Source organism: Pteropus vampyrus, unplaced genomic scaffold, assembly GCF_000151845.1.
Source record: "Pteropus vampyrus isolate Shadow unplaced genomic scaffold, Pvam_2.0 Scaffold165, whole genome shotgun sequence".
NCBI lineage: Eukaryota > Metazoa > Chordata > Mammalia > Chiroptera > Pteropodidae > Pteropus > Pteropus vampyrus.
Window position 1 is genome coordinate 2,777,177 of NW_011888946.1, and position 15,881 is coordinate 2,793,057.

Here is a 15,881-nt window from a genome sequence, read left to right on the forward strand (position 1 = left end):
GAAACACTTCATAGTGAATATTACTGGCAAATATCACTTATTTGCCTTGCTCTAGCCACAAATGAAATATAATGATCAGTTTTGAAACTTTTACTTATCATGGATGTTCTTCTTGAATATAGACATGAATATACAAAACCATGACCGCCCCCGCCCTCGCTTTTATTTAACTTTTACTCATTGTTAAGGACTGCTTGAATGAGTAACATTATTAAATAGAAGATAATTCCAATAAGCTTTTAATTTTGTCATGAGATAAGAGGATGAGATATAGGCCATATCCACACTACTTGGAAGTAATTCTCTGCTAAATATGTGGCTTAAAGAAGTATATGTATTCTTTTTCAACCATATCTTGTCATAGAAATCCACTTTTGGTGTGACAGCTCTAACTGCATTTTTGACATGTTTCAGAAATGGTCAAAAATCTGAGTAACTACTTAACTACACATTGGGTTTTTCCCAATATGAATGCTAGGTAAAGATATTTCTAGACGTCTCTTAAAAAGAGATACATCTTCTCTCATTTCCTCTTATGGAGTATTTGTGAAATACAGAAATGAGGTAAATGAGCACATACATTATGCTGAGGCATACAAATACTCAAAAGCTGCCTTTAAGGTCACTAATCTTTAGAAAACCACATCATTATTGCAACATACAGCCTATTTTACCTGAGATAAAAAAAGTAATACATTTACTTACCACTATTGCTGTTGCTCTGCAACTTCAATTTACTTTTTTCTTTGGCGCTCCTACTGAGAACCCCATTGGGTTTTAAATCTTCTTCTATTTCACCTTTTCTCCTCTGCAAGTCATTTTGCTTCTTTTTATAAGTTGGCTTAGGTTGCCTTTTAGTCCTTTGCTCTGACTTGCTTTCACTTTCATCTGAGTCTCCACTTTCAGAGCCAGATTCATAAGTTCTTTTGGCTTTTCTCCTATTAACTTTATCATCTTTTACATATTTATCAACTATGATCTTACTATCTACATTATTTTGTATATCATTAGATGTAGAGGCTATTAAATTGACAGAACATGGCTTAATAATTTCTGAAACAGAATTCCCTGAATTTTCCATTTTATTAGTATTTTTATCTTCTTCTGAATGTCTAGTAAGCCAGGCTTTTTTCAGTTTAGTATGGTAGTTTGGTTGACTTGTCTGGGATGCTTGCCCATTTCCTACAGTGTTCGCTTTGTTTATTGTACTACAGACGACAGTGCTATCCAAGAGAAGGGAGGCTGAAGATGTCTGATTTTTCACAGTATTAGGCTCAATCTCACTAACATTACTGCTTTTATACTGAGCTGCAGCCAATGCTGCCTTGTGCTTTTTTAAATGAATAAAATCAGTTGTGCCTGAGAACCCAGAGCTGGGCTGAACAGCACTTCCTGTTGTACTACTGGCTGGTGTAACTGGAGCTGTGCTGCTGACCCTGCATTCTTGTGTTTGCGCTACTGAATGACTGACACTTTTTGAAGAGGTACAGTCTAAGGATTTAGAGGCCAAAATGGTATTTGGTAAAGAGTAAATTATTTCGGAACCACCCCAGCTGGAAACACTGGTGGTAGTGGCAGCAGATGTGAATATATCCATTTTGGTATTACACAATGTATTTACAGCAGACACAACTGAACTGGGAACACTGCCCTGTGAAACCGTCTGAAAGTTTTTTTCAGATTTTATGTGAACACTGTCTGAATTCACACTTGGCAGAATGATTCTTCCAGTCTCTCCAGCTTCTGCTGGTTTGAGGCAATCTGTTTGATTTGCTCCAGTTGAAGATCTTTCGCTAACTCGATCTTTGGAAGCTAACTGCATTGCTGGCACACTATCAAGTTTTGTACTAGAAGGTGGACGTACAATGACAGATGCCATAGCAGCCTGTGACTTTCCGCTGCTTTTCTCTACATGCCATTCAGCTTTCTCTTTGCTGACGTTATTATTAGATTTCCACATTTCTGTCAAACTTTGTTTAGAAGAACTCTTAAAATTTGCCTGAGAGTCTTTTGGCTCAGGAATTAGAGTTGGAGGCTTTTGTGATTCTTGAACTTTCCCACCAGCATTTACAGGCATCACTGGAGTTAAAGTTGGAGGGGAAAGGCTACTATAGCTGCTTTCCTTTCTTTCCAGGCTGTGATGAATTGGTGGGTGAAATACTGGCGCTCTATGTAAAGCAGGCATACTCCGGAGGGTATTTGTAGAAGAAACTGTCAAATGAGTAGGACTCCTACAATCATTTCTGAACGTTGTTACTGGGTGAGAAGCAATTTGATGGGGAAGATGTTCTGGTATTTTGCTTACTAAAACTTCACTTTCTGGTTGGTGTTTAATCAGAGGTGGAGGCTTTGAAAGAGATGATATAAATGAAGTCAGAGTTTGAGAATTAGCTGCTGCTGCAAGGGTACTATTCTGTTTCTCTGTGTAAATATTGGAAACTTCTTTGGAAGGATATGACCTTGGTGGTTCATTGACCACACTGTTAGACAATGTAGTGAAATAGTTACTTTGGGGCAAACTCTGAGGAACTGAGTGCTTTATTTTATAAAGGTCTGATACTGAGCATTCTACATCTTTGTCTTGTTTGAGGACATGGCTTTTAGGGCTAGAAGACGACAAGGCTACTCTGGAATAATTATCTCTCTCACCCTCAAGACCCTTGATTTTAGTTGTAAATGGAGCAACATCAATACTTTCTTGAAGGATTCGACGGTGTTCCTCCTTATATTTGTTTAATCTCTCTCCGCTCTCCTGAGGTGGTCTCTGTAATTGATTCATCATAGGATCAACGAAATGCCTATGCAAGTGACCATCTTTTCCAGTCTGTGACCTATTCAGATCCAGGTCATTTTTTGCCGATGTGGATGCAATAGAACGTATTGGTTCAATAAAAACTTTCCTTTCCAATTCTCTGTAAAGAAAATACACAAAGGTTTCTGTAACCACTTTTTCTTACATGATACAAAGATAGCTTCTATGCAATACTGTTCTATCATGAAAGTAAAATACAACTTTGCATGTGCTCTAATATTATTGAGTAAATTAGAAAGTCTATTAAAACAAAAAATAGTACTTATTCAAAGCCTAGTTTTAAGACATTTAACTTAAAATTATCTGCTCAGAAAGTGAATTTGAAAAGTATATAAAAGAGAAAGTATCTGTAAATTTTCAGCACTGGTGAACTTACTCTTTATGGTGATCTACTAAACTTTTTGTCAATGGTGGACTGGAATGCGCTGTAATTTTAAGAGGCCGATGAGGCTCTGCACTGGACGGTCTGACAGGAATGTGACTAAGTAACCCAATACCATCTGCTGAGGTCACAGGGGTGGGCTGATGTAACCAAGGACTGGGAGAATTCTATTTAAAAAAGAAAATCAGACTTCAGTTACTAGAAAAAGCTAATCAACATCACAGTAGGACTTTAATAGTAGTATATTTATGAAGCATGTAACTTTTTCTAAATGTATCTTATGAGAAATAGACAAATAAGTGACCAACATAATTATATGGATATTTCCATATGATGTCAAAAATTAATCAGCATTAAATTAATAATTTCAGGAATTATTTTACTAAATACAGATCTTGAGATCATTGCCTTTAATGTCTAAATAATTACAGAGAACGTAACTATCTAATTTTGAGATTCTATCAAAAGAGTGTATATTGCTAATAGGAAAACACAATTTGTTATTCCTAAAATACATTTCACCAGAAAAAGAAATTATAATCAAGTTCAATTGCCAATTTTTATCATCAAAAATAAAAAACTTTTTCAATGCAAGTTTAATGGCGCCATCAAGAATGGGAATGGGAAGCTTATAATCAATGCAAGCACAATTCTTCTAGAACTGATATCCTGCCAACATCAAATGTGGGGATGCTGGTGAAGAATAAATTGTGGAGTTCACTGGAGACTTCGCAAAAGAAGGCCAAAGCTCATATGATAGTGGAGCCAAAAGGAGTTGATGTCTGTCATGGGAATAAGCCTCAGAAATACCCTTCAAAGTTGTTGCAACTCAGTCTTGCACTACTAACCTTGATGCCCCTTACCACAGAGGTCAACGATCACAACCTGAGAATCAAGTAAAGATTCACAACCACAGTCTATGTCATCATTGCCACCCAGAATATAACAGCTCCTCTGACAAACTTTGGCATGAGGAACACAAGCCTTGCATTTATTGGCACTAACATAGCTCTATGGAAGAGTATTATCCCTGAAGTAAATGAGAAGGTCACTAGTATTGTCTTCCAAATTGCTTCCTCCAACATATCTACTGTGGATTGTGCCCAGCTTGAGAAAGGCATCGAAAATACCCATGTTCATTGCAGCATAGTCACAATAGCCAAGGGGTGGATATAACCCAAAAGTCCATGAATAAATAATGTCTAAAGAAAATGTGGTATATACATACAATGGAATATTAACAGAGCTTAAAAAAAAAAAAGGAAATCCTGTTACATGTTATAAAACAGATGAACTTTGAGGCATGAAAAAAATCACAAAAGGACAAATGAAGTATCTAAAGCAGTGGGAAACTAGAAACAGAAAGCTGAAACATGGTTGCCAAGGACTGGGGGAAGAGGGCAGGAAATTAGTGTTTAAAGAAAATAAAGTTTCAGTTCTGCAAGATGAAAAAGTTCTAGCAATCTGTTGCAAAATAATGTGAATATCTTTAATAGTACTATACATTTAAAAATGGCTAGGATGGTAAATTTAATGTTTTTTTTTTTTTTTTTTAAACCAAAATAGAAATAGGTAAGAAGGTGGATTCTGGGGGATTCTTGAAGAGCATCCTGGGCTACCCAAGAACTAAGTAGTCACATGAAGTTTAACAGGGATATCCATTCTCCCATTTTTTATATTAGGGTTGGTAATGCCTTCAACAACAATATCTTAGTATGCAATGTGGCTAGAAAAACCACACAACCCATGAAGGAATAAGAGCTCTACATCACCACATTCAACAATACTGTTAGGTAAAGAGAATCTAAGCCCCAACTTTATTCCTAAATATCAAACCCTCCAATCTTAGCACCCTTAAGAGAATAATGGGAATCAGAGTAATAGCTTGTAATATACCATTAATACAATGTACCAAGCTGGGGAATATAACAATGTCTTTTAAAGAATAACTTGATGATATCTATTAAAAGCCTTATAATTTATATAAATTTTAATCCAGAAACTTCACTTCTAGGAATTTAGCTGAGCAAAACAATTATGGATATATACTATAGTTAGTTATGAAGATATTCATTCTTCATAATGGGTGTATCAGAAACAATATAAAAGTTTTACTTATTTAAATTGGCTTTTTTAAATAAATAGGCTTTTCTGAGATTTTAGCTTCCAGGGCTCAAAAGTTACTAAGCATTAAAAGTTTCATTATAATTGGAAAAAAATAAGTGACAAATTCTAACATTTTATACATAGAAATCTAAAAAGTTTACAGGATATTAAACCACAGTGTAACTTACCCTCCTTAATGAAGATTCAGCATTAACTGCATTTTCTGGGTGAACCCATTTAGAAGAAGGTAGACCAAGTCCTGAGTACGCATGTGTTCCATTTGGATATTGCCAAATAATTGGATAAAGACCAAGCTGATTATATGAAGCAGAAGGATGGGCTTGTCCAAGAAGATGTGGTGACTGATGCTGTAATAACTGTTGCTGTTGCTGGTGCGCTAGCGCTAAGTGGCTTAAGCTGCTGGCATGAGCAGTCTCTAGTCGTGGGTGGCCACCAAGTAAGGAGGCAGCAGGCACTCCAGGTAACACAGTAGGAAGTAAATGAGGGTGATGAACAGAATGGTGTGGACCACTAGTGAGGGGGTGAGTATTAATGGTAGGCAATGGAGTCTGACTGGATGATCCAGCCAATAAATGGGGTGCAGGAGTTAAGGCAGGGTGATGGGTACCTGGATTTAAACAAGTTCTATGGGATGAAGAATGAAGAGGAAAATGATGCTGGTTTAAGAAAGGTGAAATGTGATTAGCTCCTGTTTCTGATCCAATGAGTGCAGGATCTCTATAAACTGTGAAATGCTCATTTTTATCAATGATAAGAGGGCTCTTTGTAGTTTCCAATGTACTGCTTCTAGGAGGAGGAACTGGATGAAAACTGCATCTTGATAATTCATGTTCTATCTTATTTGCCAGTCTTCTTTCACCAGCAGTTTGGCTGTTCATGTAAGTGGCCTTAGACTTTATAGAATCAGGAGAATGGGTAATTTTAGGTTTAACAACTTCAGGTGAGGGATTGGATTTTGTCTTGTAAGCATCTACTGAAGTATTAAGTTTAGGTTTTATAGCTTCTGGGGGTGGACTTCGCTTACACAGCTTATCTTCAGTCACAGAAACCACACTTAAAGAAGACGCATAAGAGACATACTGATTTTTTTCTTTTTCCATATTAAGATGATCATTTCCCAAAGAAGCATTCCTAACATGTGATTGGGTTAAATCTACTTTAACTACATCACTGACCCAGGTCTGATCAGAATCTTGTTTTGCTGTTTCCAAATATTTTGCATTTGCAATTGAATGTTTTGAATCATTAACATTAGGATCCATGTTTTGAAGTGTCTGAAGGCCAAAAGTACTTGAGCTTTCCTGAGCCACCTTTTCAGAATTAGTGTCATTTGTAATATCAATAACACATTTTGGTGTGGGTGGTCTGGACACAAACTTCTCTTTCGGTAATAATTCCACTGTATGTGTTTTTTCCATATTGCATTCCTTAAGAAGTAAATCATTAGGATTATGATTATGAAGTGTGGCCTGTTCTGATGAATGGATAATCATTTTTTCTTGAAGCTGAGAGTCAACAGACTTCTGCTTCTCTGCTTCTTCATGTTTTTTATCTCCCTGTGTTTGATCCCAAGGAGGCTGGCTATCTATTAGTTTCTCCTCTCCTGCCTTCTCATTATTCTGGGATTTTCCTCCTTCTCCATTTATCTTTGAAGTGTTTTTATTTTTCAATTCATTCTCTAGCTTCTGCTCTGAGGAATTATTTATTATTTTCTTATTTGAATTTTCTGAGTCACTGCTCTCAGAAAAGTCTGAAGCATTGTCGGTTCGTAGTCTTTTCATATTTAGTTTCTTTTCATCCTCCTCAGGTTTCCTTCTTTTGTTCATTAACTGTTTGTTTTTACCTTTAGGATTTTCTGTAAGATTTAAAAAAATGTTTTTTAATATTAATATTAAATAAGTATATTTTAAATGTATTTTTATTTGTTCTCATTCCCATAAAAAGAAAAGAAAGCAGGTCCTACCTCCTCGTGCTATATAATCATATTTTTCCTCCTTCATCTTCTCTTCATCTGGTATACTGCTCTCCGAGCCCTTCCTCTTATTTGGACGAGTATTTCTTTGTTGCTGTTGCTGGTGTGTATTCTGTTTTGGTACAGCAGCTTGGGAGTTCATTGCTGGTCTGGGACTATTTGCTTGGGCACGTGTATAATGACCCTAAAAATAACCGATTAACAAGGATTTGTTTAACTGATCCTAAGTAATCTAAGAGAAAAAAATTTACTATAATCTAGAACTAACGACATACATACGTGAACAGCGTTGCTATTTTGACTGGCACGAGACCTTCGCCGTGATGTAATGCCAGTATTTTCACCTTTTAACAAAGAGTGAACAACATCATCTAGAAAGGTCATTTGAACCATAGAAGGATCGACATTCTGTGGTTCTAGTACCTAATCAATGACACAAAACAAGAACAAAAATGAAATCCAATCAGCTAGCCAATGTGATATTAGGTACATATTCTTTACTTGAGTAGAAATATCTAGAAATCACTTTGGGAACCTTAATTTATAACATACTACCATACTTAAATCAATTTTAATCAATAAAGATAAATTTACCTTTTTAATCTTCTGAAACTCACTGTTTCATCTGCTAACCAAAAATTAAAAAGCAAATATAAATTAATTCAAGTACAGCTTGAAAAATAAGGATGAGGAGAATAATGCCAGGTCATAACCTGTATTTTAAAAATAAAAAAGTAATTTTCAAAAAACAGCTATAAAATAAAACTAAGAAGGTAGAGCTTAGGAAGAAAAGGATGAAAAATGTGTAAATAACACTGATAATAATTTTTAAAAACAGGTTAAAGAACATTTTAAAAACTAAAGGCAAATCTGTGCTTCACTTAAAGGTGAAAATTTGTCACCTTGACTACAATTTTAACCAGAGTATTCGAATTGTTTATAAAGGGGCTTTCATTTATTCAGATTCCATCTACAATATACATAGATAGGAGGGTGTAAATACCTTTTTTTTTTTTCCAGGAAAACAAACTACAGCTTTAAAAAATTTGCAATCCAGACTTTCAGACTGTTATTTAAAATTCTGTATGAAATTTGTATCCTTAATACTCACCATATAACTTAAGGTAGCATACAAACTCTGAAATTTTATGTAAAAAGAACTACAGTGTACATTAAAGTTTTCATTAGTAAAAACAATTTGGAAAATATTTTTATTCCTGGAGAGAGAAAAGTAAAGTTGACTTTAAGAAAAAAATTTTAGCTGACCTAAGGATTTAAAAAAAGATCTAATCAATTAAAAAAGTATTATGTCTCTATTTCAGGGACTAATTTTATTAGTCTTAAAATAAATATGGCATCATTATCTGCCTGTGACTTAAAAGATCTCAATGTAACATCAATATATTTAAACTTATTAGGTTTATATGACTAAAAAAACAGATTACAATTACTTAGTGTCAACCTGTTGATCCATTTTTAGGGGGAACATGGAATATTGGAATTGTAAATATCTCTTTTAAAAAATAATAGATGGACTATTTATTTACCTGATCATTCATAACGATCATGGTGCGAGTGAAGAGATCATGATGAGTAATTATGCCAGTAAACCACTGGGTGGCAGAGTCTTGTCTATACACTCTCACTCTGTAACCATTTAAGGAATAAGGACCTTAAAAAAATCACACACACAAGAAAGAGACATCTTAAATGGAGACATTTTCATTTAAAAACTACCTTTTAGGAGAAACATAAGCTCTATGTTACAGATGAGTAATATACTTGAATATCAGTTTTCAAAAAAATATATTAGAGAACAAATGAACACACATTAGAGCCAGATCACTGAAGTTATTAAACACACTCTACTAGACAGAAATACTTCCTAACTCATTGGAAATAAAATACTTTAAGTTGGAAAGATAGAAAATAGAAAAAGATTAAATAATAAAAGATGTATTCAAATGTGCCTATTAAAATAAAAGTCACTCCATAGAAGAGTATAATGGAGATAAAAATTACTTCAATTTGTGGGTACTAAAACGATATCAAATACTTGAAAGGATGACACAAACTGTATGTGGGGTATGGGGTAGTTGTACTACTAGTGCATCTTAATTACAGTATTATACAGCAACAATTTAGAAAGTGCTTTCAAAATTTACAAACAAGTGCTTATTTTAATTTTCTTGAACTCTTCGGTATTGTTTTTCCCTTATGTAAAAATTAAGAATGTGAGGTTAATAGGTTAAATGAATTTTTAAGTGAAAGAAGAACTGAATTTTTTTTCTGATTCCTAGGTTTTCTTCTACAGTTATAAGATATTTAACATACTGATTAATGGTTTGATATTTGCCATTAAAATTATGCCAATATCGGCCTATAAATCAACTAATACATCTCTAGAAAGCATCTCATATGTCCTGGAATTAAATATATTCATAGCCATAATTGATTATACAAGCTCTAGTTTTTTCTCCTAAAGATTGAGATTCCTAATTATTTTTTTTTCTGAATATAGAAAAAGCTTACAGAATAACTCCAAATAATGACCAATTTTCAATTCCCATTAGCACACCATCTTAACTGCCTTTTTCCCATAACCAAACACAATTTGGAATTAGCTTCATGTAATTCTGCATAAAATGGATGAGAACTATACTGTTTTAATATTTTCATCTTTTAAGAATATGATAAGGAAATAAAGAGTTACTAAAAATATTAGCCTGGTTTCTTCAATAAATAAATTTCAAGAAAAAAAGGTGGGGGGCGAGAGATAATACAGGGCACATTAACCAATTAGATTGTGGGCATTTTTTGGATCTCCTGGTTTATAAATCAATCAATTCTGTTAAAAATCATTTAAGATACTTATGAGACAAATGGAAATTTGATCCTGAACATCTAGTGTTTGATATTAAGAAACTAACAATTTTTGGGGGGGGGGAGAGGGGGAGCTAATATTGGTATAATGGCTTTAAAAATGGATAGAATGCAGTGATGTCTAAAATTTGATAAAAATAAATGGGAGTATGGATGTGGCAGAAACTGCCAAGGTTTTATACTTGTATGGAGAGATAGGCACCTGGAAGTTTGAGGAAATATTCTATTTCCGTGTTATGCTTCAAATTCTCCATGTTAAAAGTTCAAAAAATATTTAGCCTAAGAATTTAATAAGTAGATGATGAACTGCTATAAATATTCACATACAAAGCAAAACAAGACACAACTTTGGGATTATCTCTATTAATGCTTAAGTAGATGAAGTTGACGGGTGAAATAAATACAGGAATTTAACAAAAATTTTTTTATACACATTCAACATAATATCAATATTTCATGCCATACTGTCCCAGTTTCAATTCAATTTCACAAAAAGCTTAATTACATTTACATAATGATTTCACTGACAGAAAACATGATCACTAAGAATTATAGAACCTCACTGGTTTTAGTCATTACATTGTAGACAAACTTGTAACTTACTAAAAAAAGAAAAAAAACTAAGACTAGCATTATGGTCATGGCTGAAGAAGGCAAATTGAAATAGGCCACTTTTATCAGATACCAACAGCATTCTTCAAAGGAAATCAATTGTGGCTTTGGGCAACCCTCTACTACAAACAATGCTTCCTTTTCCAGGAAGGACACACCTAAAGCATTCTGTAAATATGGAAAATTTCCTATCAAGAAAACATCTGTGTGGTTATAATTCCATGCCAGGCAGTTTGCTCAAATTGGTTAATAAACTAGTGAAGTTAACAACTTTCTATTGAAATTATTATAATTTTGCTATTATTTTCCCTGGACTGTATAACTCAAAATATTAGACTGGGCTTTCTATTTATTTGCTCCTAACTGAACAACTGAAACCAAACATGTGAAGTTGTCCAGTTCCAAAAAATAATCAATAATAATGCATAACTTCAAAATAGTTACCTTGCATAAAAATCTCCTGAACCTTTTGTTCCTTTACCCAGACTTTGACTTCTTCCTGAAGTTGCGGGTTGTCCCTGAGAACTGGGTTTAGGCTTTCTATGTCGTCCTAGAATTACAGATTAAAAGAAAAAGTCCATGTTATGGTGTCCTAACATTATTACCGATTTTCCCTCCTATATGTTCTAAGGACTGAAGAAAATTCCTTGATCTAAATGTATGCAAAAACACAAATTTACAAGTTATAGTTCATTAGCAATTATGGAACAACAGAGCACAAGAAATTAATCCATGGTAAAATTTGATCCTTGACAACAAGTCCTAAAGGCAAAATTTGAAAATTTACTCATGTGTTTTCTAACTTCAAGTATGGCCTTATATACAAGTCACCTTTTTTAAGAGTTTCACTGTCAGAAGCAATATACAAACCAAATAGCATCAGATCGGCTAAGGTTGGTAGCAAAAGAATCAAGATGAATATTTTATTGACAATACAAATACATAGATGAGTTACCCTCTTCCCATAATGTCTAGAACATTAGTTTTGAATGACAAAAGTCATTATTCCACTATTTTGATTTAAATGTCATTAGTGCTGTCGTACTCAAACTCATCTGACCAGTAACTTCCCTGCTAAAAGTTTTATTTTTTCAAGTGTCAAAGCATCCAGGCAGTTAAAATTACATTATTGATGGTATTATCCTCATAACAGGGTGGAACTAGACACAGAAACAACCGGTTCTCTCCTTGGAGATGTGAATCACACAGTCACATGGTTTCCCACAATCTGTTGGTCCCCCGCTGGACTCTTTGACATTCTGTTCTCTCTCTCTCAAAGCACCTCTGCTGCTCCTGCATTTGAGATCAGCGGCAGGAGCCCTAGAGTAGAGCTGGGAAGAACAACAAAGCAGCACTGTCAATTGGCGGCCCTTTTAAAAGTGGACTGGCAGATCATGGAAACCAGTGAATAGAAAGGAGCTAAGTGAAGGAAATTATATGTGGTAAATCAAAATAATTTGGCAATTTAAAAAAAGCCAAAAGTGGCTGAAAAGCACAAAGAAGGATCCCTAATCAAGCAGGTCACACTTCATTCTTCAACTGTAAAGTTTACCTAAGTAAAGCTTTTCTTTTTCATCTCATCATTGCTTTTAGGGACTATTTTGTATTTTTAGAACAACATGGTGGTAAATACTCTGGTATTTCATTTGTATCTAGCAAACACAAACAGGTAAAGTAAAGGCCTTTATATTTTGTTCCATAGAAAAGATATGGAAATGCTACTTTATGCAGATGGAAATACTAGAGTGAAAAAGTGTCATTTTGGGAAAAAAATGCCCATGACATGTCTTCCTTTTTGTAAAGAAACTTTCTAGCAATCCATTTTCTGCACCCTATGCCCCCCTTTAACAATATATTGCACACTTAGTTATAACCTCATCATTTTAGGAATAAAAAATACCATGGAAGGTTCAGACGCTAACCTTCTTGATGCACGCCAGGTGACAGTCTAGTCTATGATAGACAAAACACAGGAAACTCTATTTTCCAAGGAAAATGATTACCATTTCCAGACAGCTCTGACAGCTATCAAGTTCTTCAAAATCTTTCTTATTTTAAAACTTCCATACACATATCCAAGTTTAACTCCTTGGAGTCAAACACTAGCCTAACTGCTTTCCTACCTGAGAGTTCTTCAAAACATCTAAATTCTGGTTTCTGTAGACCTGAGTCTTATCTGGTCTAAACACCCACCTTTATTACAACTGCTCTTCTCACTGTTATTCTAGACATTTAACTGGCAACAAGAAGATGGGTACTCGTCTAGAAAACCACATGATCACATGAGTGTCACTGCTCACTTATATCAAGTTTACTATGGTCTATTACTCCCAAACCAATCTACTTACCTACCTATCTACCTACCAATCTTCCTTTCTTCCTTCCCTCCCCTGCCTCCTTTTTTTGGGGTGGGGGGGCGGGATGAGGTATAAACTGCTATTAAAGCAGCATGGCAGGGTGGCTCCATAGTGTGTGTAGTGGTTTGTATGTCTGCTTTACATGAAGAAGGTACTGAGTTCGCACCCCAGGTGGAGCCACAGACCACCGTACCCCAGGTGCACCAAGCATGTGGGAGGAGACGCCCCGCCTTCAGAGATCTTAAGGGGAAACGGCAACATCCATAGGTTAGGGGTGCAAGTAGGGAGGAGGTGAAATAAAGGGGGTGGGGGGGAAGCAGCATGGCATATACTTCATAGGTAGGTACAGGTATGATTATAAAACCAGTCCTTGTATTAAAATTAAAACTATTGGAAAATAAAATTTATTTGTTTGACATTTATATTTTATTTATTCAACAAGTTAAAATAATGAACTGTATTTCCAAGATTACTAAAATATAACCAATATCTTAACAATGACCTATTCAATTTCTAATAAAAAAACATACCATTTAAAACTGATAATTTGAGTCTATTTACTGAAATGACCTTATGTAAGTTCCAATTTCTGTGTATCAATTTCCTCATCTATAAAGCAGAGTTACTAATATCTGCCTCTTTCCATCTTAACATGTTTTTTTAAGATTTTTTAAAAAAATTACCAAAACAAGTTTCTTAAAACTTCCAATTCTGAATTATTCATGCTATTGAAGGACATGAATTACTAAATTAATACCTGTGAGAATTATCCCAAAACAATGCCTGGTTATGAAAGTCACATTGTTGCTGAAGTTCTCCTTTATATATAGTGCTCTGAAAGTTACAGGTATTTCTATTAAGTTGTAGTCATCATTCCCACTGTGAGCCTTTATTTATGATTTATCACAAAAGGACAAATGATCAGATCTTCTAAGAGTTGCCAGCAGGCAGCCAAATGAAGTGTTCCCCTCCCCCGCTCCATATTTACTGATCTAATTGTGAAAGTGCTAAAAATCAGATATAAAGCTATAAGGATCTGTAGTTTAAAAATAGCTATAAATATTCACTATCTTTCATAGAATGCAAATGACTAGTAAAGAACTTCAGCTGTGCCTCAGAGTTTGAGATAAAAAAACCAACTGCATAGGACTATACTTTTCACTAACTACAGTAGTTACTTACACAAATAATTTTTACATTGAATTTATTTCCCCCAAATAAATCACCTGGATAGCAAATGAATAGCATTCTCTGTGAATATCCTCTCCTCTATACACTGTGTCCAATGTATTATACTGCTAGTTACAACCTTCAGTAATGGGAGGCTATAATTGCAAACAACTAATGGAGAAAATATCAGTATCAGATCTGTTTTACTAGAAACTCATACGGAAAACATGGAAAAATTCTAAACAATGCCTTGAATAATAATATGGGCTATACTGTTTACTTGTGTGCTTTCTTTCTTTGGCAAAAAGAGGTTTAGCTCTAGTTGTAAATTAGTGGGGCACCTTCATATAAATAATAACAAAGAAAAATAGCTAACATGATTGTGCATTTACTATGGCAGATACCATGCTGGGTGGTTTCCATGCATATTAACTTTTGCAACAATTTTGTGAGGCTGAAATTATTATTCCCTATTTATATGTTATACCTAGAGAGGTTCATGGTTATAGTCAGGATATGATGGAGACTATTTGAATCTAGTTCTGTGACTCTAGATCTCAGGCTCTTTTCATTTACACTTTCTTTCTTTAACTAGTACAACAAAAAAGAATAAATAATAAGTTGTTTACTGTCACTTCCTTTCAAAATTTTACACATTACATTATATATGTAAGAGGCAAAAGGTTAACTCATTAAGTCACAATGGGTCTAACACAAAGAATCAAAACAATATCAGGTAGAAGTTATCTTTCTGTAATCTTACATTGGTTATGTGAAATTCCATATGTAGCAACAGTCTAACATTCACCATGCAGTCTTATAATCAGAAAGCATAAAAGATAATCGCTTTGGCAAAGTAACTTATTTGTGACCTCCAAATTTCTAAATGTTGTATTTCCAGATCAACACTGCCCTGAATTACTGTTTGTGATGACTGAATAACAGATTTTTTTAATGATGGAATTGAAAGGGAAAAAAAAGCATTCTTCAAAATATAAGTTATAATTAGGTTGGAATCTTTACTTTGACAGTGGGACTACTGTACCAACCTAATTTTTCAAGTGATTATCTACTTCATCCTCATTCAAAGGAAAAACATTAACAATTACAAATAGTATTTTTTTAAAGAGCACTAAGATATTCAGATGTGCCTCAAAAAAAAAAAATAGTTTTTTTTCTCTCTCTCACTAGGTTTGATAACAGCAATATTATGACAGTGTTCAAAATACATGTAACACATTTTCTAGGAGAATAAGGGAGTTACTTGTCTTACCATAACAAAATCTCCTTACTAGTTCAACAATTATTTTATGTTACACGTAGTCTGGATTTAACTATGGACAGAAGAGCCAGCAGATGCATGAATTAGGCAATAATGTACCAGTTGTTAGTTTCTATCTGGATGATTGAGCTAATTGGCTTAATAATTCTAAGGGATTTGCTGTAAAGTCCTAACTGATGTCTAGATTAGCACTTTTATTATAGGATAGAAGAAATATCACAAAACTAATAGAGAATGACCTAATGCTTACTTTCAAACTGATACTGATGGCTTCGTAATGGAAT

General features: G+C 34.3%; 1 protein-coding gene across 13 annotated transcripts in view; it reads right to left on the reverse strand.

Annotated features, from left to right (window-relative positions):
- Positions 1-15,881, reverse strand: part of JMJD1C (jumonji domain containing 1C) — a 256,964-nt gene that overhangs the window by 34,147 nt on the left and 206,936 nt on the right. For 7 of the 13 annotated variants that reach the window (XM_023536645.1, XM_023536644.1, XM_011370239.2 and 4 more), the window contains 7 exons: positions 11,233-11,338; positions 8,841-8,965; positions 7,573-7,716; positions 7,285-7,477; positions 5,489-7,176; positions 3,189-3,361; positions 706-2,912 (listed from right to left, as the gene is read on the reverse strand). In XM_023536645.1, the coding sequence (XP_023392413.1) occupies positions 706-2,912; positions 3,189-3,361; positions 5,489-7,176; positions 7,285-7,477; positions 7,573-7,716; positions 8,841-8,965; positions 11,233-11,338 (4,636 nt within the window). Of the gene's footprint in view, positions 1-705; positions 2,913-3,188; positions 3,362-5,488; positions 7,177-7,284; positions 7,478-7,568; positions 7,717-8,840; positions 8,966-11,232; positions 11,339-11,913; positions 12,120-15,881 lie in introns of those variants that run through there. The other 6 variants (XM_011370240.2, XM_011370241.2, XM_011370235.2 and 3 more) reach the window with 5 other exon arrangements.